This window comes from Gadus macrocephalus, chromosome 6, assembly GCF_031168955.1.
Source record: "Gadus macrocephalus chromosome 6, ASM3116895v1".
Lineage (NCBI taxonomy): Eukaryota > Metazoa > Chordata > Actinopteri > Gadiformes > Gadidae > Gadus > Gadus macrocephalus.
Genome location: NC_082387.1, coordinates 8,638,416 through 8,662,340, shown reverse-complemented (window position 1 = coordinate 8,662,340; position 23,925 = coordinate 8,638,416). Strand labels below are relative to the sequence as shown.

General features: G+C 49.6%; 1 protein-coding gene across 1 annotated transcript in view; it reads right to left on the bottom strand.

The window, feature by feature from the left end:
- cobl (cordon-bleu WH2 repeat protein) overlaps positions 1-23,925 on the bottom strand; it is a 62,250-nt gene that overhangs the window by 11,342 nt on the left and 26,983 nt on the right. Inside the window, exons 9-12 of the mRNA XM_060053868.1 lie at positions 22,045-22,224; positions 11,026-11,683; positions 6,561-6,818; positions 1,617-1,929 (exon numbers count right to left, since the gene is read on the bottom strand). Of these exons, the coding sequence (XP_059909851.1) occupies positions 1,617-1,929; positions 6,561-6,818; positions 11,026-11,683; positions 22,045-22,224 (1,409 nt within the window). The remainder of the gene's footprint in view (positions 1-1,616; positions 1,930-6,560; positions 6,819-11,025; positions 11,684-22,044; positions 22,225-23,925) is intronic.

Below are 23,925 nucleotides of genomic sequence, written 5' to 3'. Positions count from 1 at the left end.
GAGCTCGCGGTTGTTTCCCCGCTGGCCAGCTCCTCCGAGCTCTGCTCCCAGGTCTCAGACGCATCAGACATAATAAATAACACCCGGAGCGCCAGATAAAACACGGCATCTGCCTCCGAGAGGAACTTGGAGCGGCTGACTTTTTCCTTAACAGCTCTCAGAAATTGGGGGCTTCTGTGTCTTTCCTGGAAGGCAGAGGGGGGGGGGGGGTCACTGTGGATGCTTTAGGTCCGTATGAGTCAAGTGCTCATTGATCTAGGATCAGTTTTCTGGATGATATACACGCTTTGGGTTCACCGCAGCTCAAAAGGAAAAAAATAATCGTGTTACGAAATCCGTTTTTTTTTTTTTTTTCACCATTGAATAGAATAGCCTAGACCCATAACTGTGAAATCCCAGTGCTCAGGAGCACGCCAGCCGCGAGGGCCCCCCTTCAGATTCAGCACGCTGGAAGAAGAAGTGCTCTCGGCCAATTACTGCTGGCAGACGATTAAACTCCTGTGGGAAAGCGTCTTTGATGGCAGACGTGCCGGTTTAACCGAAATGCACAAATACGTCTTGTTTTTAACGTTGCCATATTTGGCGCCGATTCCCAAGCGAAGTACAACCCAGACGTTGGATATCCCCGAATGCAGTATCTGGTTCACTGATTTATGATTGGACTGTTTCTCAAAACAGTTGAAGGAGTAGGATTTTAGCTAGGTCGTTCTTTGTAAGTATTGGTAATACACTTCATACTGAGCGCAGCGCTTGTGGAGCCATCAGGCTCTGAGTTACAGTGTGTTGAACGCCAAACGTATCACATGCATGTCACATCCATATGGTATGAGATATGTTTTAGGGATGTAAAGCCAGGTTTCTGCAATACATCCAGTTATACATCGAGTACAGGACGCTACGTGCAGAGGGACGGAGACGGATGCCTTCTGGGAAACACTGTGGGGAATTCAGATGACTAACAGTGAGGTTGACCCCAGTGAATCACAAGAGGCTCACGGGAGGGACAGGCCCACCCAACCACCCATGCACACCCACACCCACACACACACATCGCCTCACTCCCAAAATGTGTTTGCAATCACCCCTGGAAGACGGATGACAATGGGACGTCAGGTGTGGAGGTGTGTTCGTGTGCAATTGATAAACTTGGAGAGTCTTCCTCGCACCTCTTCATTCATGTGCAGGATGCTGCACTTTTGATGCCGTTTCTCAGCGTTCTCATCATTCACTATGTTCACGCTCTTTACGTCATTCTCCTTATTGGCTATGGTAATGCTCTTTACCTCACTCTCAATATTCACTCTTTTCACAATCTTTACGTCATTCACTATGGTAACGCTCTTTATGTTATTCTCATTATTCGCCATGCTCACGATCTTTACGTAATTCTCCTCCATGGCAACGCTCCTCACATCATTTTCATCAGCTCTTTTGTTAATCTATAAATGACCAACGACTTATTGACAGACCCAATCCGTCACACCAGCTTCCCTATTCCACTGTAGTGTGGAAGTCTGCCAACCACTTTCTCCACAACTCCAATGGAGCCCTTCAAGAGTTCCCATGTCACCCCTGTCCATCTGTGTGTGTCCTCCCGTCTGTCCCCTGGTCTGTACCTGTGTCTGGACCCCCAGGTCGCACAGCCTTCGTCGCTGTCGCTGGAGACATCCTTTATGGGTCCGAGGGGTCTCCCTCCATCTCCTCTCCCGTGCAGGGTCTTGTCCGGGGAGGCGGGCTGCGTCCCCCACGGGGAGCCCGCCGTGCCGCAGTCCTCCGCCTCCCCCATGCCCTCGGAGGCGGCGTAGCCCTGGTCCGGCAGGCTGCTGCTGCCGCTGCTGCTCCCCAGGGAGAGGGTCTCGTCCTCGGGTGCGCTTCGGCCGGCACCCCCCCCCTGCGGAAGTCTGGGGCATGGTAGAGATTGGAGCCAGGCTGGGAGAGGAAGACACAAAACCCCAAAAAAGAAATCTAATTTATTTTTGTTAATGGATAGGGGGGGAAGGGGGGGTGTTATGGAACACAGGTTTTTCATTAGTCCATGCATTTCCCTTCGGATTAATCAAGCTTTCTCTGTTGTATCAAGAGTGCTACATCTTCATCTTCAAGCCAAGTCTCATGCCATCCAAATCCATTGATTTGTCCCAGGTTTCTTGAATGCTACATGGAGAACCGGGAAGGTATTTAGTATTCTTTGTATGCTTCAGTAGTATTAAGAGCTTTTTGACTTAGCCAAAGTTAATAACTAATCATAGCATTGCTTTGTAATGGCTGGAAAGGCACAGGACATGTGGCAGGCAAAAGGATTAATCAGAAAGTTAGGAGAGGGAGATCGCAGGAAGCATTCCAGTTGATTTAACACACACACACACACACACACACACACACAAACACACACACACACACACACACACACACACACACACACACACACACACACACACACACACACACACACACAAAATCTAAATTGCACCCAAGTGCGAGCCAAACGAACAAAGTGCACAACGCACTTTTGGGTTTGGAACAGTGAGGCGTTTTCAAGACGGGTGGCGAGCAATAGTGTCAACAAAAAACAATTTAATTTGACTTCATAATGTTAGTGTGTCAACCATGATGCATCGGGTGGCCGCTGCACGTACTCCTTACCAACCCTCTCATCTCCTGCATACAGTCATGCTCTGGTGGGTCCTGCGGTCTCTGTTGAGCCCACGCAGTCCGACATCAACCGTATTGCACTGCATAACAATAAAGGCCGGGGTATTACAGGCCACTGTGGCGCGGCCTTTCATGATAAGCGACAAGTGCTTCACGGCGATGGGGAGAGCGGGAAGGAAACCTCAGTCAAACGTGACTGTTTACCTCAATGTGTTTGCGGCCGGCTTGGGTGCATGCAATTTTGTCTCGGTGTGGCTTCAGGAGGTCCCATGAGGACACAGTACGTGAGTGTGTCATTGTGCATGCATGTGCAAGTTTGTGCACAGACACGATGACACGGTGATCCTGAGATTTCGTATGTGCACGGGTTGCACATATAGTGGTCTGATAAACACTATCATGCATTTTACAACGTTCAATACATTTTTTTAAATTATTCTATTGATTAAAAAATAAAAAATTCTTCATGGATGTGTGCATAAGGTGAGTCAACAGATGAGGGTGAGTGAGTGTGTGTTTAGTGTGACTGAGGATGTGTGGTGTGGGTCGGTGTGCTGGGCCTGTCAAAGTGCGGGGAGACAGCCAGTTCCAGCCAATGTGGTCATGACTCACAGGGTTGTCCTCCCTGTTCCTTCCCAAAGAAATGCCTGAGCCATGCTAGCTACAGCCACAGCCAGCAAACACATGCACATGCACACAGTTGAACGCACGCACACACACACACACACACACACACACACACACACACACACACATAAAGACATCTGAAGTCCAGGGTGAACACGTCCAGGGTGAACACACCCATGCACTCTCGCATGCACATGTGCGACTCTTCTTATTTGCCAAGACTGTATACATACACATGTGGACTACTAGAGATAGCAACACAGGCAAGTATAAATGCACAGCCGCATGCATGCATCTGTGTATGCACGCACGCATGCACAACACACATTTATCGGACTGTACTCTTCATTAAAAAAAAGAGACATCTCAGCCTGCATATTCATCATCAATTCACTTTTGCACCATGCTAGCCAGGTTAAACAAACACACAGACCAAACACACACACACATAGCTGGACTCTATCCATAGTACATGTAGTACATGCACATAAGTCAAAACGCTCTCCTCAACACACACACACACACTCACGTTTCACATCCATGTTAACCAATCAAAACCATGGCATCAACTGTTAACTAAATATCATGCCAGATTCAAATTGAACTCCAAATATCCTTTATATGCTTTCATAAAAATCTTTATTGAAAAATTATCAAACGCAATCAAATCTTCTTGTGTATATTAGACAATGAGACACATTCTTCCTCAAACGCATTCCCTTATCAAAGGCTTAACATTTCCCTTACATCTGCAAATCAATGTCTTAGAACCTAGATAACAATAATAACTATTTCAATAAAAAGACGCAGAAAACCAAACACCTAAAAAGCTAAAGGTTTAAACATATAAATAAAACATTTCAGTCAGTTATACTGACATATTACTTAGAATATTTACTCAACCAAAATCACACTTTTCTTTAAGAACTCCACCACTGAAAATCAAGACTTGACAAAAAGCGAATTGTAAGCATGAGAAAGATATCGTCTTTAACATGAAACCCTAATCATTATAGGGCTTGATTTTCCCATGGATTGAGCCGTATGCAATCGATGAAGCTCACCTTGTCCTACGGTGTATGAAACACATGTGGTAGCCTCAACAATGCAGGACATGGGTTGATACATCTACGCTCTACAGAGTGGACTGAAGGCACCATGCACCCAGGTCTCTGGTTTCAAACAAGCTGAAAACGTACGTCGAAAAGGAAGAACACCCCTGTTCAGCCATGGATCTGTGGAGATCACTGCACCAGAGTATTGAGCGTTGCGTATCGCATGGCCCTGGCCTGCGTAACCTCACCCCGACGATCACTCATCGATCATGGCGGAGATCAATGCACCCTCCCCCCCCTCCACCCCCTGGGGTTCAGATCCTCAGTTCCCGCCATGGGAGCCTTCTGACCAACGCACCGTGTTACCTTCGCGGACCCCGCCCTTGCGCCCCTCAGCCGGCGGTCCCCCAACATACACAACCCACTGGTGACACACAACCACACACAAACAAACACAAGTTGTAGCATCCTGGTCTGTCGCAATTTTGTTTATCGCGTGATCATTTATATATAGAGGGATTTATTGTATGGACTGAGGTTTATATGAACTAGCATGAAACACAATTAGAAAAGCAAATACAGTGATATAGACATTAGACAGTTCAACGTGAGGCAGTCAGAGCTGGCGAGGAAGAAGAGGAAGTGAAGATCCAGAGCAATGGTGGAAGTAGAAGCGAAGGTAGCGGATAAGAGAGACAGAGAGGAAAGGGGAGAAAGAGAGAGGAAAGGGGAGAGAGAGAGAGAGAGAGTAGGGGGAGGGGAGAGAAGCGAAAGGAGAGAAGAGAAAGAAAGAGTTAAAGAAAGAGTTAAAGACAGGAGAGAGAGAGAGAGAGAGAGAGAGAGAGAGAGAGAGAGAGAGAGAGAGAGAGAGAGAGAGAGAGAGAGAGAGAGGAATAGACAGATCAATCGGGAAGGGTTTCAGGAGCGCTTGGAGCGTAGACGGACAGGTCCACAGCAGTACACTAGAGGAACAGTTTGGGGTGGGAGGGAGGGAGGGGAAGAGAAAGAAGGAAAAAACATGAGAAAGCATACAGCACAGTGAGACTTTAACTGAGTGAGACTGGGAAGGAGAGAAACAGCCATAATGACCCAGGCAGTGCTAATACTGTAAGCATCAAACTGAGCCTCACAGAATAGCCCCCCCAGCATTACGGGCCTGAAGAGTTTAATCCCACAGGCCTCATGGGTGTCTTTGATGTGAGATTTGCCATCAATGTCTTCAGGGGAATGCACTGTAGTGATACCTAATAAGGAGCATGTGTAATGGGTGGTTGTGATTCACAGCTCCACGCTACATAACGGCAAACAGATTCACAAAGATTTCCCATTCGTTATATAGCGGTTGTTACTTAACCGCTTCGTAGCGCAAAAAGCCTCGCTCATGCAGAGCTAACCTAAAACATGACGGACGACAATACGAGTTCACCGCACACACTGCTCCCAATGGATTACGATCGCATCGGAGCCCAACCTCTGTAGCAACAACCATATGGATTCTGATCACACATAGCGACCAGAGCAGCAGCCGTAACGCATTCAATACGGTTTGATCCAGGATGAAAGGGGGGGTCATTGGGATCAGAGTTGCCTTCTGACCTACTGGACGACAGTGGCTGTAGCGTGGCGCTGCAGGGGAGGATAGTTATGGATGTGGAGCACCTCCATGCTCACAGAGACCCAGCCAGGGGGGCCTGTTGGAGATCTGGGACACCAATGCCTTCTGCACACACACACACACACACACACACACACACACACACACACACACAGGCAGGCAGGCGCACATGCGTGCGCACACACACACGTTTGCACGCACACACACACACACACACACACGTTTGCACGCACACACACACACACACACACACACACACCTCTACCAGTTTGATATAGCAATTATGGGGGATACAAACCTGTCAGAAATGAGGAGCGCGCACACACACACACACACACACACATCAACCCTTACACACACACACACAAACACCCACACCCACATAAGAGACCAGAAAAACACAAGAAAGAAACTTCAGGTTTGCGAAGAGAAGAGATCTCCAGAAGAGAGGAACGATCGGAGCACCACTCGCATTCCCAGTGAGCGGCCGAGGTGGAAACCAGGAAGAGCCAGACAGATAAGAGAAACGGAAAGCATCGGAAGAGGAAGGTGGAGGGGACGCGGAACAAAGGACAGACCCCAACCGTCGCTCCCATCATGCAAACACCTACACTGCGTTGCTGAGGCCACCTTCTCCACCACCTCTCTCTCCACCACCTCTCTCTCCACCACCTCTCTCTCCTCCACCTCTCTCTCCTCCACCTCTCTCTCCTGTCTCTCCGTCTCCCCGGCCCGACGGCGGGGGGGCCCTGTGTGGGAGGGTGGGGCGGGGCTAGGCAGGGGGAGGGAGGGCGGGTGCTGGGGGTCGGACATCAGGCGTGAGGGGCTGGCACGGGCGGGTTTGGGCGGGATCGGCCCGTGGGCAGCGTCTGGGAGGAGAGACAGCGGGCGCCCGGCCCCCTGGTGTTTAATGTGGGAAGTACGGGGAACCGCGCGGGGAAGGGGGGGGTGCATGCGACGGATAGAAGACATATGGGGCACGGACACAGAGACCAGCGTTCCCGACCTCACACCGTCCTGCGCTGATGATAACATGGTGCCGCTGACTTTGTGTGCCTGTGTGTGTGTGCGCGTGCGTGTGCGTGTGCGAGTGTGTGTGCGTGTGTGTGGACTCTTAACTGCTAAACAGTGTGAGACCGCCAGGGTTTGTTTACGCGTGTGTATCCTCCAATATCCGTTTTAGAATGTAATTAGAGGGACGGGCACAATACGAGTAGTGCTAGAAAGCACACTATAAAACATAGTGACAATAGCATTGGCATGGGGAAGAAGCACATCATATAGTAGAATGCACACTAGGGATGCACCGAATATTCGGCCACCGAACATGTTCTGCCGAAAATGTCCCAAAACATAATGTTCGGTTTCGGCCGAAGGAGTAAAAAGGCCGAAGATAATACGCCGAACATATATATATGTATATATATATATATATATATATACAGGTCCTTCTCAAAAAATTTGCATATTGTGATAAAGTTCATTCTTTTCCATAATGTAATGATAAAAATTAAACTTTTATATATTTTAGATTCATTGCACACCAACTGAAATATTTCAGGTCTTTTATTGTTTTAATACTGATGATTTTGGCATACAGCTCATGAAAACCCAAAATTCCTATCTCAAAAAATTAGCATATCATGAAAAGGTTCTCTAAACGAGCTATTAACCTAATCATCTGAATCAACGAATTAACTCTAAACACCTGCAAAAGATTCCTGAGGCTTTTAAAAACTCCCAGCCTGGTTCATTACTCAAAACCGCAATCATGGGTAAGACTGCCGACCTGACTGCTGTCCAGAAGGCCATCATTGACACCCTCAAGCAAGAGGGTAAGACACAGAAAGAAATTTCTGAACGAATAGGCTGTTCCCAGAGTGCCCAATCAAGGCACCTCAGTGGGAAGTCTGTGGGAAGGAAAAAGTGTGGCAGAAAACGCTGCACGACGAGAAGAGGTGACCGGACCCTGAGGAAGATTGTGGAGAAGGGCCGATTCCAGACCTTGGGGGACCTGCGGAAGCAGTGGACTGAGTCTGGAGTAGAAACATCCAGAGCCACCGTGCACAGGCGTGTGCAGGAAATGGGCTACAGGTGCCGCATTCCCCAGGTCAAGGCACTTTTGAACCAGAAACAGCGGCAGAAGCGCCTGACCTGGGCTACAGAGAAGCAGCACTGGACTGTTGCTCAGTGGTCCAAAGTACTTTTTTCGGATGAAAGCAAATTTTGCATGTCATTCGGAAATCAAAGTGCCAGAGTCTGGAGGAAGACTGGGGAGAAGGAAATGCCTGAAGTCCAGTGTCAAGTACCCACAGTCAGTGATGGTCTGGGGTGCCATGTCAGCTGCTGGTGTTGGTCCACTGTGTTTTATCAAGGGCAGGGTCAATGCAGCTAGCTACCAGGAGATTTTGGAGCACTTCATGCTTCCATCTGCTGAAAAGCTTTATGGAGATGAAGATTTCATTTTTCAGCACGACCTGGCACCTGCTCACAGTGCCAAAACCACTGGTAAATGGTTTACTGACCATGGTATTACTGTGCTCAATTGGCCTGCCAACTCTCCTGACCTGAAACCCATAGAGAATCTGTGGGATATTGTGAAGAGAAAGTTGAGAGACAGAAGACCCAACACTCTGGATGAGCTTAAGGCCGCTATCGAAGCATCCTGGGCCTCCATAAGACCTCAGCAGTGCCACAGGCTGATTGCCTCCATGCCACGCCGCATTGAAGCAGTCATTTCTGCAAAAGGATTCCCGACCAAGTATTGAGTGCATAACTGAACATAATTATTTGAAGGTTGACTTTTTTTGTATTAAAAACACTTTTCTTTTATTGGTCGGATGAAATATGCCAATTTTTTGAGATAGGAATTTTGGGTTTTCATGAGCTGTATGCCAAAATCATCAGTATTAAAACAATAAAAGACCTGAAATATTTCAGTTGGTGTGCAATGAATCTAAAATATATGAAAGTTTAATTTTTATCATTACATTATGGAAAAGAATGAACTTTATCACAATATGCAAATTTTTTGAGAAGGACCTGTATATATACTTTTTTTATTTTTTTTAAAAGGTACATTCTTCTTAAATTCTTGCTATAATGTCTGCTGGAATGTTAGAAAACGTTCAGTATTAAATAAATATTTTGATTCAAATTTGTAATTGATTTTTTTTATAACACAAAAAAGTTTATAAAGGACATTTAATTGTTTGATTTATGCAATGGTGAAAAATAAAGCAAAATGAATGAAAAACATTAAAAGACACATTCGGTATTCGATTTCGGCCTTCGGCCAACTGTTTCAGTATTCTCGGTTTCGGCCAAGAATTTTCATTTTGGTGCATCCCTAATGCATGCACACACACACACACACACACACACACACACACACACACACACACACACACACACACACACACACACACACACACACACACACACACACACACACACACACACACACACACACACACACACACACAGGTGTCAAGGCTTGCGGTGCCACGCCCGACACAACAACCTGCTCATTGGCAGGTAAGACGTTGTGTGCCTTGCTCAAGGAGACGAAAACCGATTCCGGCAACCCGACTAGGTTGCCAGGCAACACCTGCGTCACCCTGTTGCGCTTCGGTTGCCCTCGACTACGAAAAGGGGATGTGAAGTGCTAGCGATGCGGGACACCGAAAGGACCTGTGGCCAAAGTCTCGCGGCCGTGTGATGTGTCGGGCTGTTGCGTATGACTCAGCGGCCGCTGGTGTGTATGCTTCTTCCTATCGCCGCTGTCTGATAGCAGGAGGCAGAAGGGGGGGGAGTGGGGCCTGCATCATCCACGCACGGCCTTGGCTGTTGCGTCAGCTCAGAGCTTGTGGTCCGGCGTGAGGATGTGCGTACGCAGACACACACACATACGCTCACACATATACACACACACACACACATGACACACTTAGAGATGCATCATGTTCATACAGAGTACGTCAAAGAGCTCAACTAAATGATGCTGTGCAATTTTTCAACCCATACATGGTGACTTATTTGAGACAACAGTACTTGTTCCGGAATCGATTTACGTTTTTTTTGCTATTGTTACACACTATCTTGCATCGAGGTTGAAAGCTCTTGAGCCGAGTCTGTGACTTGCACATCTCAACATGTACGCAGGTAGACAAGTCGACAGCCTTGTGGTGAATCTTGCTCACGCCTCACGGACCAGCGGATTATGCACGCTCAGACCAACACATGACGGACTGGCCGTTGGTATTCAGCAGTGTCAGGGGAGAGGCTGGAGCCTTTACCAGCCTTCTGCTGACTGCACTGGCCTGTCCACCTCTCCTCCACTCAAACTGCCCCCTTAAAACTGCTTCTCTGCATCCTTTCCATTCTCCCTCCCTCATGAAGCCCATTGTTGGCAATCTGCACGCTTGTGACGTCCACCCAACATCCCATCGCTTTCTCTCTCACGCTCTGAATGTCTCTCTCCCCCTCTAAATCTCCCTCTCCCTCTCTCACTCACTCTCTGATGTCTTTCCCTCCCTATGAAAATACACCCAGCTGGGTGTCAACGGATGATCCAGAGTATGGCTGCGTCAATGCAAATGTTTCACTGCATGTTTGTGTTCTGTGAAATATGAAAATGTTGATAGTTGCAGTGTTTCAAAATGTCCTCGTGTGTTTTCTAGGGCAAGTTGACGTGGAACAACGGGCCAAAAGTTCTGGGAGAGAGGTAGTATCGACATTACAGATAAGTGAGGAGTATTATCCTTGAACATATGTGTTTTGTATTATTGTTTAGTCGTATAAACTAGGGATGTCCAGATCGGATATCGGAGGGGGGAAAGAAATATGATCCGATCCGCGAAGCGTGTCACGTGAACGGTAGTCGTCAACTAGCCGCAAAGGCATGATAGCTACCGCATGAGAGCATGAGAGCTGACATCGGTATCGGCAGCTAGCCAAAGCTGCGGTATCGGAAGCTAAAAAGTGTTTTCGAGACATTCTTAGTGTGAACCCATTCAAGACCCGGTCGGGTCACGGATCCATAAATCATGTCAACATATCGCCACGCATATTTACCGACGGCGCTGTGTCGGTTGTTCTCCGTCGCGTTCATCCTCAGCTCCACCAGCGACCCCCTCTGAGCCAGGTCGGACCCCGACAGGCGCTTCACCTGGCTGTCGGCCGACTCCACAGAGACCTCCGTCCGGCTGCTGGCGGCGCTGGAGCTGGTGCTGCTGCTGGTGGTGGTGGTGGTGGTGCTGGTGGTGGTGGCGGGCGGAACGCGTCTAAGCCCCGCCCCCGGCGCGTAGCTGGCCACGCTGGTGTCACTGAGCGACCCGCTGCGGAGGGAGACGTTGGAGGCGTCCACCTCGCTGTCGGACTCCGCCTCCAGACTCCGCCCGCACTCGGAGGAGGAGCTGGAGTCCTGGGCGGTCAGGCTGCCCCCCGTGGTGGTGCTGGGGGCCGGGGAGCTGGTGGCCGAGGAGGAGGAGGGGCAGCTGGAGGTGAGGCTGGGCGTGGGGGCCGGAGCCGCCGGGGGGGGCGCCGCAGAGGGGGCCGCGGGCGGGGTCACCTTGGTGCGGGCGATGGGGGTCGGGGTGGGCGCCGGGGTGCTGTCGCGGGTGGGCGTGGCCGAGGAGTCGTCCAGGGAGGGCGTGGCCGAGCTCTCCGAGGTAGGGGGCGCGGCCGGGGCTTTTCGTTTCCTCAGCATGCTGTCGGTGCCGAGGAGGCCCATCTGGAGAGAGAGAGAGAGAGAGAGAGAGAGAGAGAGAGAGAGAGAGAGAGAGAGAGAGAGAGAGAGAGAGAGAGAGAGAGAGAGAGAGAGAGAGAGAGAGAGAGAGAGAGAGAGAGAGAGAGAGAGAGAGATTTTAATCTGTGTGAAACTAAGACTGAGAGTGTGTGTGTGTGTGTGTGTGTGTGTGTGTGTGTGTGTGTGTGTGTGTGTGTGTGTGTGTGTGTGTGTGTGTGTGTGTGTGTGTGTGTGTGTGTGTGTGTGTGTGTGTGTGTGTGTGTGTGTGGCCGACCCATAAATCAACCTGTAACCGCCAGGACTGAGGTAGAGTGCAGCACTACTAACTAATTAAATTGAGTGGTGCTTTGGCAGCAGTCTGGCTCTTCAAACAAGGGCACTGCCGACGCAAATTAGCCTACAGGAGCACATCTTATAGCTGGCAGAAAGTCAGCGAAAACTACAAGCATGGCAGATTTGACATACTTGCCACCGTCATCAATACTTACTGTGATATCTCTTAATCAGTGCGGAGAGTACACCGTTCAATCAAAGTCAAAGGTGGTTGGCAACGCTGATTTCAACGAATTGGGTAGGAATTCAGAGAAAACTCTGAATGGGCTGGGTTGGTGCCATAAACAAGGCATTCGGTTGGTGCCATGACATCAAGGTTATGATGATTAACCGTTAAGTGTGTTGAAAGATTAATTTTCCTTTGGTCTTTTGAGCAACAATGTACTTAAAGGGGCTTTCGCAGGAATAAACTGGGGTGAAAGACAAATGTGTTCTCGATTGTTGGCTATTTACAGGAAAACTCCTATTTCCAAAATCATTCTTGGTCCAAAAGGACTAATGCTAACAATTCATTTCATTCATTGGTCTGATTGGTCTGAATGCGACTGTAATGTGCTGTAAAATGGGCAGTGTAGTCTTTTTGGGGAATAGCACCCCGAAAAATGCATACCCTGCCTGAACACCATAGGGAAAGGATCCTTCCAAGAGAAATACAACTTTTCTCTTTCCCTTCCGCAAGATATGGTCGGTTTGTTGATGTGTCTCACCAAGTCTTTGTCAAGAAGACCTTTTTCGCTCTGACACCTCACAAGAACTGAGTTGTTGCAGGTAGAAAACAGAAGAGACGTGAGATATAATCAAAAAGTGAGCAAAAACAAGCACTTTAGATAGAAAATTAGGTTGCAGGGTGAAAAATAGGGGAGTTGTCGTTGAAGGAGTGCTAATTACGCAGAGTGAGTGAGTAAGAGAAATACCTCATTTAAAGTATTTCCCCCCCAATGTCGTACCAGCTTTGTGTCAGACCATCTTGTGTCCTCAGCGAGAGAAGTAGGTTAGCTCACGTGAACCCGGTTGAACCCAGTTGCGTGGCGTGCCATGGAAATCCTCATGGTCCCCTACTGGTGTCTCCCCCACACACCCACCCACCCACCTGTCCCTCACAGATCTCCCCCTCTCCCCCATTCATACATACATGAATAGACATCAGCGGATGTGGGCCAAAGTTGAAGCTGAAGTGGATGACTGACTCGGTTACCAATGGATGCGTGTGTGTGCGTGAATGCATGCATGCGGTTGCAAGTATGTGTGTGTGGGTTTGCATGTGTGTGTGTGTGTATGTGTGGGGCTGCATGTGTGTGTGTTCCCTGCATGAGTGAAACATAAGACTGCACCAAGACCCTTCTATGAAAGGACGAGAGATGGGGTCCACTCACACACATACCACAAACAAACAAACCCTCAATACACACACAGACCCACAGCACACTTTTAAAGAACAGCCCGTCTCATATCTCAAGTTGATTACGATGGGGGGTGGGGGCAGGGGGGGGGGGGGTGGTTTTAGGGTTAAGTGTGTATTGCTCATAGGCTCTGACTGGCGCCAGGACTGGGAACACAGTGTGCTCAGGATGGCCCGGGAATAACACCAATATTATGTTACATCACCTCCAAGGCCGCCGGCCCCGTAGCGCTCCGACAGGCTGGCGGCCTCCCACCCTGCTTTACTTTCCAACGCGTCGCACCATTTACAGCGGCGGTGGTTCAGCAAGACAGAGCCGCGGTAACATTAGCTCTGGCTTCTGCTTTGCGCTGAAGACAATCCAAGAAAGAAAAAGATGGACCTTGTTTCAATATTACAATCGAGGTCGCCCTTCCTTAAGGAGCCAAACTCATGGTCTCTCATGGTCGAGTGTGTCTAAGAATGAATCACTTCACATCGCTCCTATAAACAACACCAAGAGGAACCCTGTGTTTTTCCTAACTAGGACGACTCCAGTGACGTCCACAGCCACCGGTGGAAGCCCCATTGTTCAGAGGATAATAGGCCGACCCCGTATGGAAATGACCATGCAACGTATGCATGGATGCATGCGTGTATGTATGGACGGGGCGGTCCGGCCTGTCCACTAGATGTTTCAGTGTAGGGTGTGACGGGCTGGACAGGGCCGCCCATGCAGCCACCGTGTGTGTGTATTGTATCGTATGTGTATGGTGTGTATAGAACGTGCATACAGAGAGTGTGTATAATATGTGTATAGAGGGCGTGTGTGTGTGTGTGTGTGTGTGTGTGTGTGTGTGTGTGTGTGTGTGTGTGTGTGTGTGTGTGTGTGTGTGTGTGTGTGTGTGTGTGTGTGTGTGTGTGTGTGTGTGTGTGTGTGTGTACACATGCACTGTTTGTACAAATGCGTCTGTTTCGGCTAAATAAGGACAGCGGTAGGGGCAGACGAGAGTCCCCAGACCCGGTTCTACTGTACCACTAACCCATCTTTGGCAGGAAACCCTGTTGACCTCATCGTGTGCTTTGCCTACGATTACTGTGACATTATGCTGACATCAGCATGTTCACTTTTCTGTTAATAATGATCCAGCGTGGTGTCCATGATGTTTTAAGTATTGAGTATTATAATGGCTCATTTTTAAATGGTGCTCATTTTTAAGTGGTCGGTTAGCTTGTTCTTTTAACTTAAATGCATCAGAGTCGAGCCAAAATGCCTGTCAAACACCAAACTTACATTTTTGTTTGAAAACAAATAAGGTTGTATTCAAACCACACCTTTTCACGTCGAAGCTAGATCAACTTTGAATCAACATAAATTTTTTTAAATGGCCATCTCAAAGTCACACAAAGACTTCTCAGTCTATCTCAGTCAATGATGATTGAGCCTATGGCCAACTGATGGAGGCCGTTGCCTTTGCAGTATTATGAATGTGATTTGATGGTTGCGCCGCTACTGCTATGCATTCATGGCTTCTTGTCCATCCCCCAGCTCAGATCCCCCACCCAGAGAGGGTGGCTGAGCTCACGCAACAGACTCATTCTTCAACTCCCTCATGTGTGTGTGTGCGTGTTAGTGTGTATGCCAAAGATGGCGCCAAAGAGAATTAATTTCAGATAAAACATTTGGCCATCACTTGATTTAATTGATTGTTAACCAATTCACCACATCGTCAAATTAGATGTTCTGCCACATCCTGGTTGCAGGAGGACGTTCCCAAATGCATTGCTCTTAGAAGTAAAACAGAGAAAGAAAAACTTTCCACCAGCGAAAAAAATCATGAAACAACACATCGCACCTAAAGCCTTAAATCTTTCAGTTTTTCCTGGAAGTAATTGCTGGGAAGAAGTGGCACGGGGTGATTGATATGGAACACACAAAACGCACACTTTCAAAGTGCCCAGGGCCTTCAACGGAGCGGCTGTGACTGGTTTGAGACGCGGGCTGTTTTAACAGCTTCAAGTGCAAAGAACATTCTGCTCCTGCTGTAATTGAGGGCAGAGGGGTCGACCCCTATCCCTGGTCCCCTGAACGTGAGGTCAACGCATTCACGAGATGATCGAGTCTTCAGTGGTCTTCATTGTTCTGCGGGCGCAGCGTTCTGATTGACGGCTCATGCGGTGTCTGAGCCCTGCTTCGGTGTAATGAAGACGTGACGGTTGCGTTCTTTTTACAGGAACACAATAGCTCACGAAAAGTGGCTTTGTTTTGACAGGGTGTTGTTATGAGTTGTACTTCTATGCTCGTCTGGGCTCAGCTGGCGCTGACAACTGTGAATTGAAACAGCTGATCTCCTTTGCGTAAGGACCGCGTGAAGAACCACTGATGCACGGTTGATCTGAGTCACCGCACGCCGGTGAAAGTGCCCCGGGTTCTTTAACACAGTAGCAACGGCGTTATCAAGTGAAAGTGTCTCCGCAGAGCGCCATACCGGGAGCCGCAGCGAGGGTTGGGTTTCAAGGAAAGGGCTTGTGTGTTTGTTTTGGCAGACAGGGGCCTCCTCCTGTCTGTGTTCCAGGGCTGATCACGAACACTGTGTTTTGTTCTCAGCGAGCTGGGGAGTGGGGGGGGAGGTGGAGGAGACGGACATGGCCCTATCCCCGTAAACACTCCACCGTCCCTGTGGAGCTGCTGCTGCTATCGGTTCATCGGTGACACTCGCGGTATACCTCTTCATTCCTCCCCTTTCTGATGGCTCTGGCGTAGCTCACTCGACTGGCTTTCCCTCAATTCACGAATCAAAATAATAAAAAAGACCCGACGGCGATTGGCATCTGCATGTCCCGTTGGACACCAATCTATCGCTTGGGCGACTCTTCGAAATCGACACACTGATCCCTGGTAAACGATTGAATTGAACCGTCAGTGTGCAACTGTACAAAAGTTCGGCTGACTACTTTGCATCAACTCTATCGGTTCAATGATCGCGAACTCTGACTGCACTCGAGTCAGGCGATCAGCATGACGATTGGAACAGCCCCGTCCCTGAGAGCCAGCACCAAACACGAGGACACAACCGGCATAAATAAATCGCCTTGAACTTCTGAACTTATAAACAGCACGCCCAGGAACCACTCAGACGGGAACGCTTAACGTGGTGGGCTCTAGGATCCAGCAGGGGGCCAGTGTGATCCCCGCCAGGGCGGTGCACTGGGACGGACGGAACTCGGCGTCTCCTCCAGAAGGTAATCATAACAGTGATGGACGGTGTGGGACGGGGGCCGCCTCTGCTGTCACATTATTCTATATATTGCCGTGTGACAGAAGAGTACGAGCCAGCTTTATCAATCTTCGGCCCACGGGCAGAGCGCGCTGTGCACGGTACCGCCATGTGCAATGAAGCTCGGGGTTTATATCCAGAGCGAGCGAGCGCACGCACGCACGCACGCACGCACGCGCACACGCACACGCACACACACACACACACACACACACACACACACACACACGGTTCTGGGACGCAAGCTGCAACAACAAAAGCAACTATTGTGCGGAAACAGGAAACTATTGAGCGGAAAACAATTATTATTACGGGCTTCAATGCAAATGGAGGGGAGATGTAAGCACCGCAGCAGCAGGCGAACGCAAACAATCATCAGTGTAGAGCCGCTCGCCACTTCTGTCGCCGCCGGCACTGCCGGTTTTGGTGGTTTTGGTGGGTTTTTTTATTCCCTTCAACTTTTTCGATCTAAAAGTTGCATAAACTGATGAAGATGTTTCTTCTGCTGCTGCTCGTTTGTGGCAATCCAACTCGAGCGAGTCATGAAATATTCAGCTCCCCCTCATGCTTCATTTGTTGTCAGATAACCGACTCCCCCCCCCCCATCTCCGGTTCTCCTTCCGAGCTTAATATATTTTATACATCAACCTCTCTGGGGTTATTCGCTTTCTCATTTTTTATTCTAACTTTTATTTCACTCTCTCTTTCACAGGGAGGGGAGGAGAGGTGTTCGCTCTCCATGCCTTTGTTCTTCTTCCTCCTCCTCCTCCTCTTCCTCCTGCAGCACCTCACTCCCTCCCCCCCCCCCCCCCCCCCCCCCAAGCTCGTGTTTGGCAAGGATACGCAAGTTCAAAAACACATCGCTCTCCCTTTATAGAAACCTTTTTATCAATAAAAGATGGACCCAAAGAGGGGAGAAAGAGTGGTGGAGGTGGAGAAGAAAAGACAACATGAACCCTACCTCTGCAATCCCTTAGTGGATGCTAAAGTCTGGGGGAAATAAGGGGAACTTATGTTTCCCGATTGAGCTACAGGCATGTTTATCATGCGCACATTAACGTTGACGTTGTCACGTCATACAGCTAGTTGAAATAATTTACAGAAATCATCCGATTCCTGTGGTGCCCCGGACGTCCCCATAGCTTCAAACCAGTTTCGAACACTTAATCCGGTTCTATAAACTCTCTCTCTCTCTCTCTCTCTCTCTCTCTCTCTCTCTCTCTCTCTCTCTCTCTCTCTCTCTCTCTCTCTCTCTCTCTCTCTCTCTCTCTCTCTCTCTCTCTCTCTCTCTCTCTCTCTCTCTCTCTCTCTCTCTCTCTCTCTCTCTCTCCCCTTTGTTTGTGTTTCGAATGGCAGTCGTTCTGCTCCTAAGCCTACTGTGCAAGCCTTCATTAAAGGATCACAGGTTTAGCGGGAGGGAGTAGCGATACACCACCCCCCCCCCCCCCCCCCCCCCCACCAACCTCTCACAGCCCTCCTTCTTGTCCCTGGGTGAACCGAGTCCTCTCACGGTGAATAGGTGCCGAGAGCACGCCAAACGCATTATCACGCCCATCTGACTCTGGGGAATACGACCCTTTAGATTATACATAATTAATGTTACCTTCATTTTTGCAAGACTTTTTCACTCTCTCTCGCTCTCTCTCACTCTCTGAAAACCAGCTGTCCCTTCTCATTCTGCACGTCTCCTGCCTCGTGTGTCTGTCGTGCCCTCACCATACAGCATTGCATTTCATCACCGACACACACACACACACAGACGTACGCACACACACTTGTGTACACGTTCTATTACAGTGCATTGGAGCAGAAAGATCAGAGTCTCTCTGCACATCAATCCGAGAGTCGCAGAGCCGTGGAAACCTGGTTCCCCTCCAAAACCACAATAACAGATTACGATCCCTTCAGAAGGAAAGCGAGGGAGGAAAAGTGTTTTGTTTCTCCGAACTTGATGTTCCCAAATATAATTAACTCCGGGGCATTCCTAACGAGAACAGACCCAAGATTAGATTTCTTTACTTTTGGGAGCAAATTGGATTAAAACGAGATCCCCCAAAAATTCATAATCCAGAACTTCCACTCAATGGGAGCTTCCATTTAACATTCCTCCTTGCAGAACATAAATTATTCTTCCAGTAGGCATCAGTCATCTGTCAGATCATAAGAAAAACAAATGAAGTAGATCATCAATAAGCCTATGCTCCTCCATAAGACTCGATCCTCACCACGGTTGGAGAGTGGCTAGGGGTCGCGGCAGGGTCGCTACAGAAACCCTGATTGAATGTTTCCAGCAGCGTGTGACTTCATTTGGCGCGGCGGGCACAGTAAAAAGCCTGATCCCTCCGCCCACATCAGATCAGAGTGCCGCCTCTCTGAGTCGGGCTCCAGGCTTCAGTCGGCCGTGGAGGTCTCGCGGAGCACAGTGTGTGGCGTCAGCCGCAGTACACGCTGTACCATATCTGCCTCTCGCTCTGTACTCGACGAGCCAAACCGCGGGTTAACGCCCTTCTACTGGGAGAGAGCACTCACATGCGAGCGCCACACACACACCCACACAGACAGAAGGTACATAGACGGACACAGCGAATGCTCATAGACACACACACATATATAATGTACATAGACAGAGACACAGACACCCCGATACACACACATATGTACATAGACAGACACACACACACACACACACACACATCCAAACGCAAATGCTTCATTACGCCAATCTCATCAGTGTCATTTTTTCCCCATAATGTTGTCAGTGCCCATTAGCGCGGGCTGTCGGTCTGTTACGAGCGCTCCCAACTACAGTCAGCCCTACGGTGGAGGGTGGGGGGGGGGGGGGGGGGTAGCTCGGTAATGAGTGCAGTCACCGACCCGGGCGGCGGGCTTCTGATCTTCCCTTCACACTCCAGAGGCATTGGGTGGTGCGGGTAGCAGGGGCCGCTCTGATGTCGGGCCCCCGTGGGGCCCGCGTGGCTTCTGTGTGCCGGCTCTTTCTTCCCTGTGGGTGCGGGCAGGCCGTGTGTGTGTGTGTGTGTGTGTGTGTGTGTGCATTGTGGGTGCCTGCACGCGTCTGTATACATTGTGTGTCTTTGTGTGTGTGTCTACATTGTGTGTCTGTTTGTACATTGTGTGTGTGTGCATTGTGGGTGCCTGCACGCGTCTGTATACATTGTGTGTCTTTGTGTGTGTGTCTACATTGTGTGTCTGTTTGTACATTGTGTGTGTGTGCATGTACGTTGTGTGTGGACATTTAGTGTGTGTATGTGTGTGTGTCTGTCTATGTACATAATGTGACACTAAAGGTGTTTGAGTGTGGTGCACACTTTTACATACCGCAGTCCCAATACATTTCTTAACATAGTAATATGAACTGTGCACTTTTAGCCAGGCCTTCAGTCCACACACACACACACACACACACACACACACACACACACACACACACACACACACACACACACACACACACACACACACACACACACACACACACACACACACACACACACACACACACGTTGGTGTGCTGAAAGGCAATGCATGTAATGCCATTTATTAATAATACATTTGAATCCAATTGTTACAGAATGGGAGCCTCACCACTGCTGGAGCCTCTTCCCCGGCTGCAGACTCAGGACATGAGCCAGCATGAACTTAACCTTTGGCCAGCCTGTGACCCTGTGCAATCTGCTTGCCAGCTCTGGCGTCACTAATCGCTCGGTGTCACGCGTGTAAATCTCCTGGACAGAGAGGAGCCGCTGGAGAGAGTCTGACGTCAGGCCCTGACGCGGCAGTCACCCCACTGGTGGCTCCACCAACCACATGCCCCTGGGACACGGGGATGATGGGTTTGGTTCTGCACCGTGGATGAAGCCTTCCAATGGGATTTCTATGATTGTATTTCTACAGTGGCCGGTATGCACAGTGTCGATTTGAAAACTTTACAGACACTTCTTCTACAACATGCTGGGTATCTGAACAGATTGTTTTAGCGGTTTGAGTTGACTAGCGCTGGCTGAGTTTGCGTTCCCCATTAGCCAATTACGTACTTATAGATCACCGCCTCCCGCGACGTGATTGGTCAACACGAATATGAAGCGAATTCAAAGTGAACTACCCCATTCAACAAGATTTTAGTTGGTCTGCCCTCAATCACTCTTTTTGAGCTGGTCTGCTCTCAGACTTTAAATTATTAATCTAAAGTGCACTTTTAGAGGCTATACCGAAGGTAACCCCCTTTGGATTTTCATGTTGCCGTGCGTGCAGTCAGGCATGCTTCAAAGTGAGCTCTGGGGCAGCAGCAGAGAGATGAGAGAGATAGAGATAGAGATAGAGAGAGAGAGAGAGAGAGAGAGAGAGAGACTAGGAAGACTATTATTAGGGGAGCCACATTGTCCTCAGATTACCCCTTGCACTGACCCAGCTTTGAGTATCCTGCACACTGGAGCGCGGCCACTTTAACAACGGTCTGTGCCGAGCGGCCACAACCTGACTGGCATATGATCATAATAACAGTCCTGATCATCATAACAGAAATGGGAGCAGGAGAAGCAGGCTCACAGGACAGCAGGGAGGCTGGGATTAAACACCGCCAACTGAAATAAATAAAATATAAACGACGCCAGTCAGATACGGCGCCACATTTTTGCCAAACCAAACAAAGGGCTGATAGTATTCTCCGAATGTCACCGTGACAAAACGACATGAGTGCCCCGGAGGGCTGGGGACACACACTTTCACACCGGAGGTGTGACATCAGCTATGTAATCAACAATCCAGCGTGCTGGCTTGGAGCGATTCTCCCCCGCCAATAACACCTGCATCCGCTAAACTCCGTCTGCAGGCCAACGCACGCACGCACACGCACACACACACACACACACACACACACACACACAGGAAAATAATAATTCTGTTTTTTTTGTTGCAAAACAACATCTCCCATCATGCCACTGTGGAGCCATAAAGAGATGTCAGCCTGACCCAGTGGTGTTGAGTCTCAGCTCAGTACAAGGGAGGGAAAACAGATGCGATGCATCGGTCGAATGGCTCAAGTTAACCCTGATAGGCCATTAAACGCTTTGCACATGCCTCAGACCAGAGTCTCTTATTATGATGGCGGCTTCCCAGTGACCAATGAGAGGCTTATTGTGTGTGTGTGTGTGTGTGTGTGTGTGTGTGTGTGTGTGTGTGTGTGTGTGTGTGTGTGTGTGTGCGTGTGTGCGTGTGTGCGTGCGTGCACGCCAACATCTGTGTGTGCACAACCTTAATCCGACCTCCTTTCTTGTGCATGCATCATCATCTACCCCAGGGAAAATGTACGTTTTGTTAGTCTCGAGAGCCGTCCCTCCTACCTGATAGCCGTCCAGGCTGCACTGTCCCAGGGAGGAGGCGGCTGGGGTGGGTGGGGGGGCCGGAGCCCTCCGTTTCTTGGCATCGCTCTTGGGAGACGTCCTGGAGAGGTTCATGGCCGACTGGGACTGGCCAAGAGTGCTGGGCCGCGCTTCAGAGGCCACCGACGCCGTGGATAAACCCTGGGGGGGGGGGATAGGAAGACACGCTTGTTACGGGACAAACATGACCACGCATGACAACGGAGGTTGCCATGGTGTCGTTGCGCCCATTTTGTGCTTTCTTAACAAAGGCAGTGACCATTTCTGTAGGTATAGAAACAGCGTTGGCTAAATGCACTGAATGTACATGTTAATGACCTAAATTGCAACTTATGGTCCAAAGGTAACACTTCTTTGATTGGGCTGGTTAAGACTCATTGGTCGATTCCGATAAACACTATGTTGACGTTACTATAACGACGATCCCCAATCTTAACTGGAAACCGTCGCTCCAAAGTGGCGTTTCAAGAGAGCCCTTCGGCACCCAGTTTGAAGTATTCCTGAAAGTCTGGACCCCGTCCCAAAGGCTTGGCCCGCTACGGTTGAGGGAGAATCCATTTGGCGAGAACAAGGATGTGGGGGGGTGGACTCCAAATGACACAAGCTCAACCTTGCGCTCACCCCGCTCCCAGTGGCACAGCCTAAGAGGAGGAGAGCCGTGCTTTATAGGGGTGATTAATTGATGGTTTCAGACAATGTCTGGACACGGCATGAAACCAAAGCAAAAAGGAGAGACAGAGAAGAAAGGAGGGGGACCAAAAGAAAGAAAGAAAGAAAGGAGAAAAAAAAGCAAACGAGGGGGAACATAAAGTCCAGGTCATTAGAAATAATTGGACGCGGAGCAGCGACCGCTCATTGGGGAGGGCTTTGGTTCTTCTGATGGCCAAGTTCCCTGTGGACTAAATATCAAGAGGGCGGGACTTGGTTGAAGGGGAGTGCGATGCAGATTCGACTTTGATATTCCCTTCGCTCTGCAACGTGCGAGACGACGTCCATGCCGGCCCTAATTCCGGGTATTGCGTTTTTTTTACGATCACGGTGGCTCTCGTCCACCGAGTACCTAGAAAAGAGATTCAAGGACAACACCTGGTGTGCGCCTGCAACCAGCGGCGCCACAGAACAAGAGAGCATATTTCTCCCATGTGTCGGGACAGGAGGACAGGAGGACCCCCCCCCGCAAAAATAAATAAATAAACCCATCCACTTGAGAGACCCGACAGAGTCGCCCACAAGCGGACTGTGAACGTGCTGGAACGCATGCAGCCGGGTTAAGGGAAGGCCAAGAGCAACATGGAGGCCGCAGTCTGGGAACCATGGAGGATGGCTGGAGCTATTAGGAGGAGAATGAGAAGGAGGAGGAGGAGGGGGGGGAGGAGAAGGGGGAGAGGGAGGAGGAGGAGGAGAAGAGGGAGGAGGAGGAGAAGGGGGAGGAGGAGAAGAGGGAGGGGGAGGAGGAGAAGGGGGAGGAGAAGGGGGAGAAGGAGAAGGGGGAGAGGGAGGAGAAGGAGAAGAGGGAGGAGGATGGGGAGAGGGAGGAGGAGAATAAGCGGGATGGGGAGGAGGAGGAAGAGGAGGAGAAGGATGGGGAGGAGGAGAAAGGGGAGAGGGAGGAGGAGGAGGATAAGGGGAGAGGAAGGAGGAGGAAAAGGGGGAGAGGGAGGAGGAGGAGGGGGAGGAGAAGAGGGAGGAGGAGAAGGGGGAGAGGGAGGAGGAGGAGAAGGGGAAGGGGGAGGAGGAGGAGAACAGGGAGGGGAAGGAGAAGAATGAGGAGGAGAAGGAGGAGGAGGAAGAAGAGGGGAAGGAGGAGGAGAGGGAGGAAGAGGAGAAGGAGAATAAGCGGGA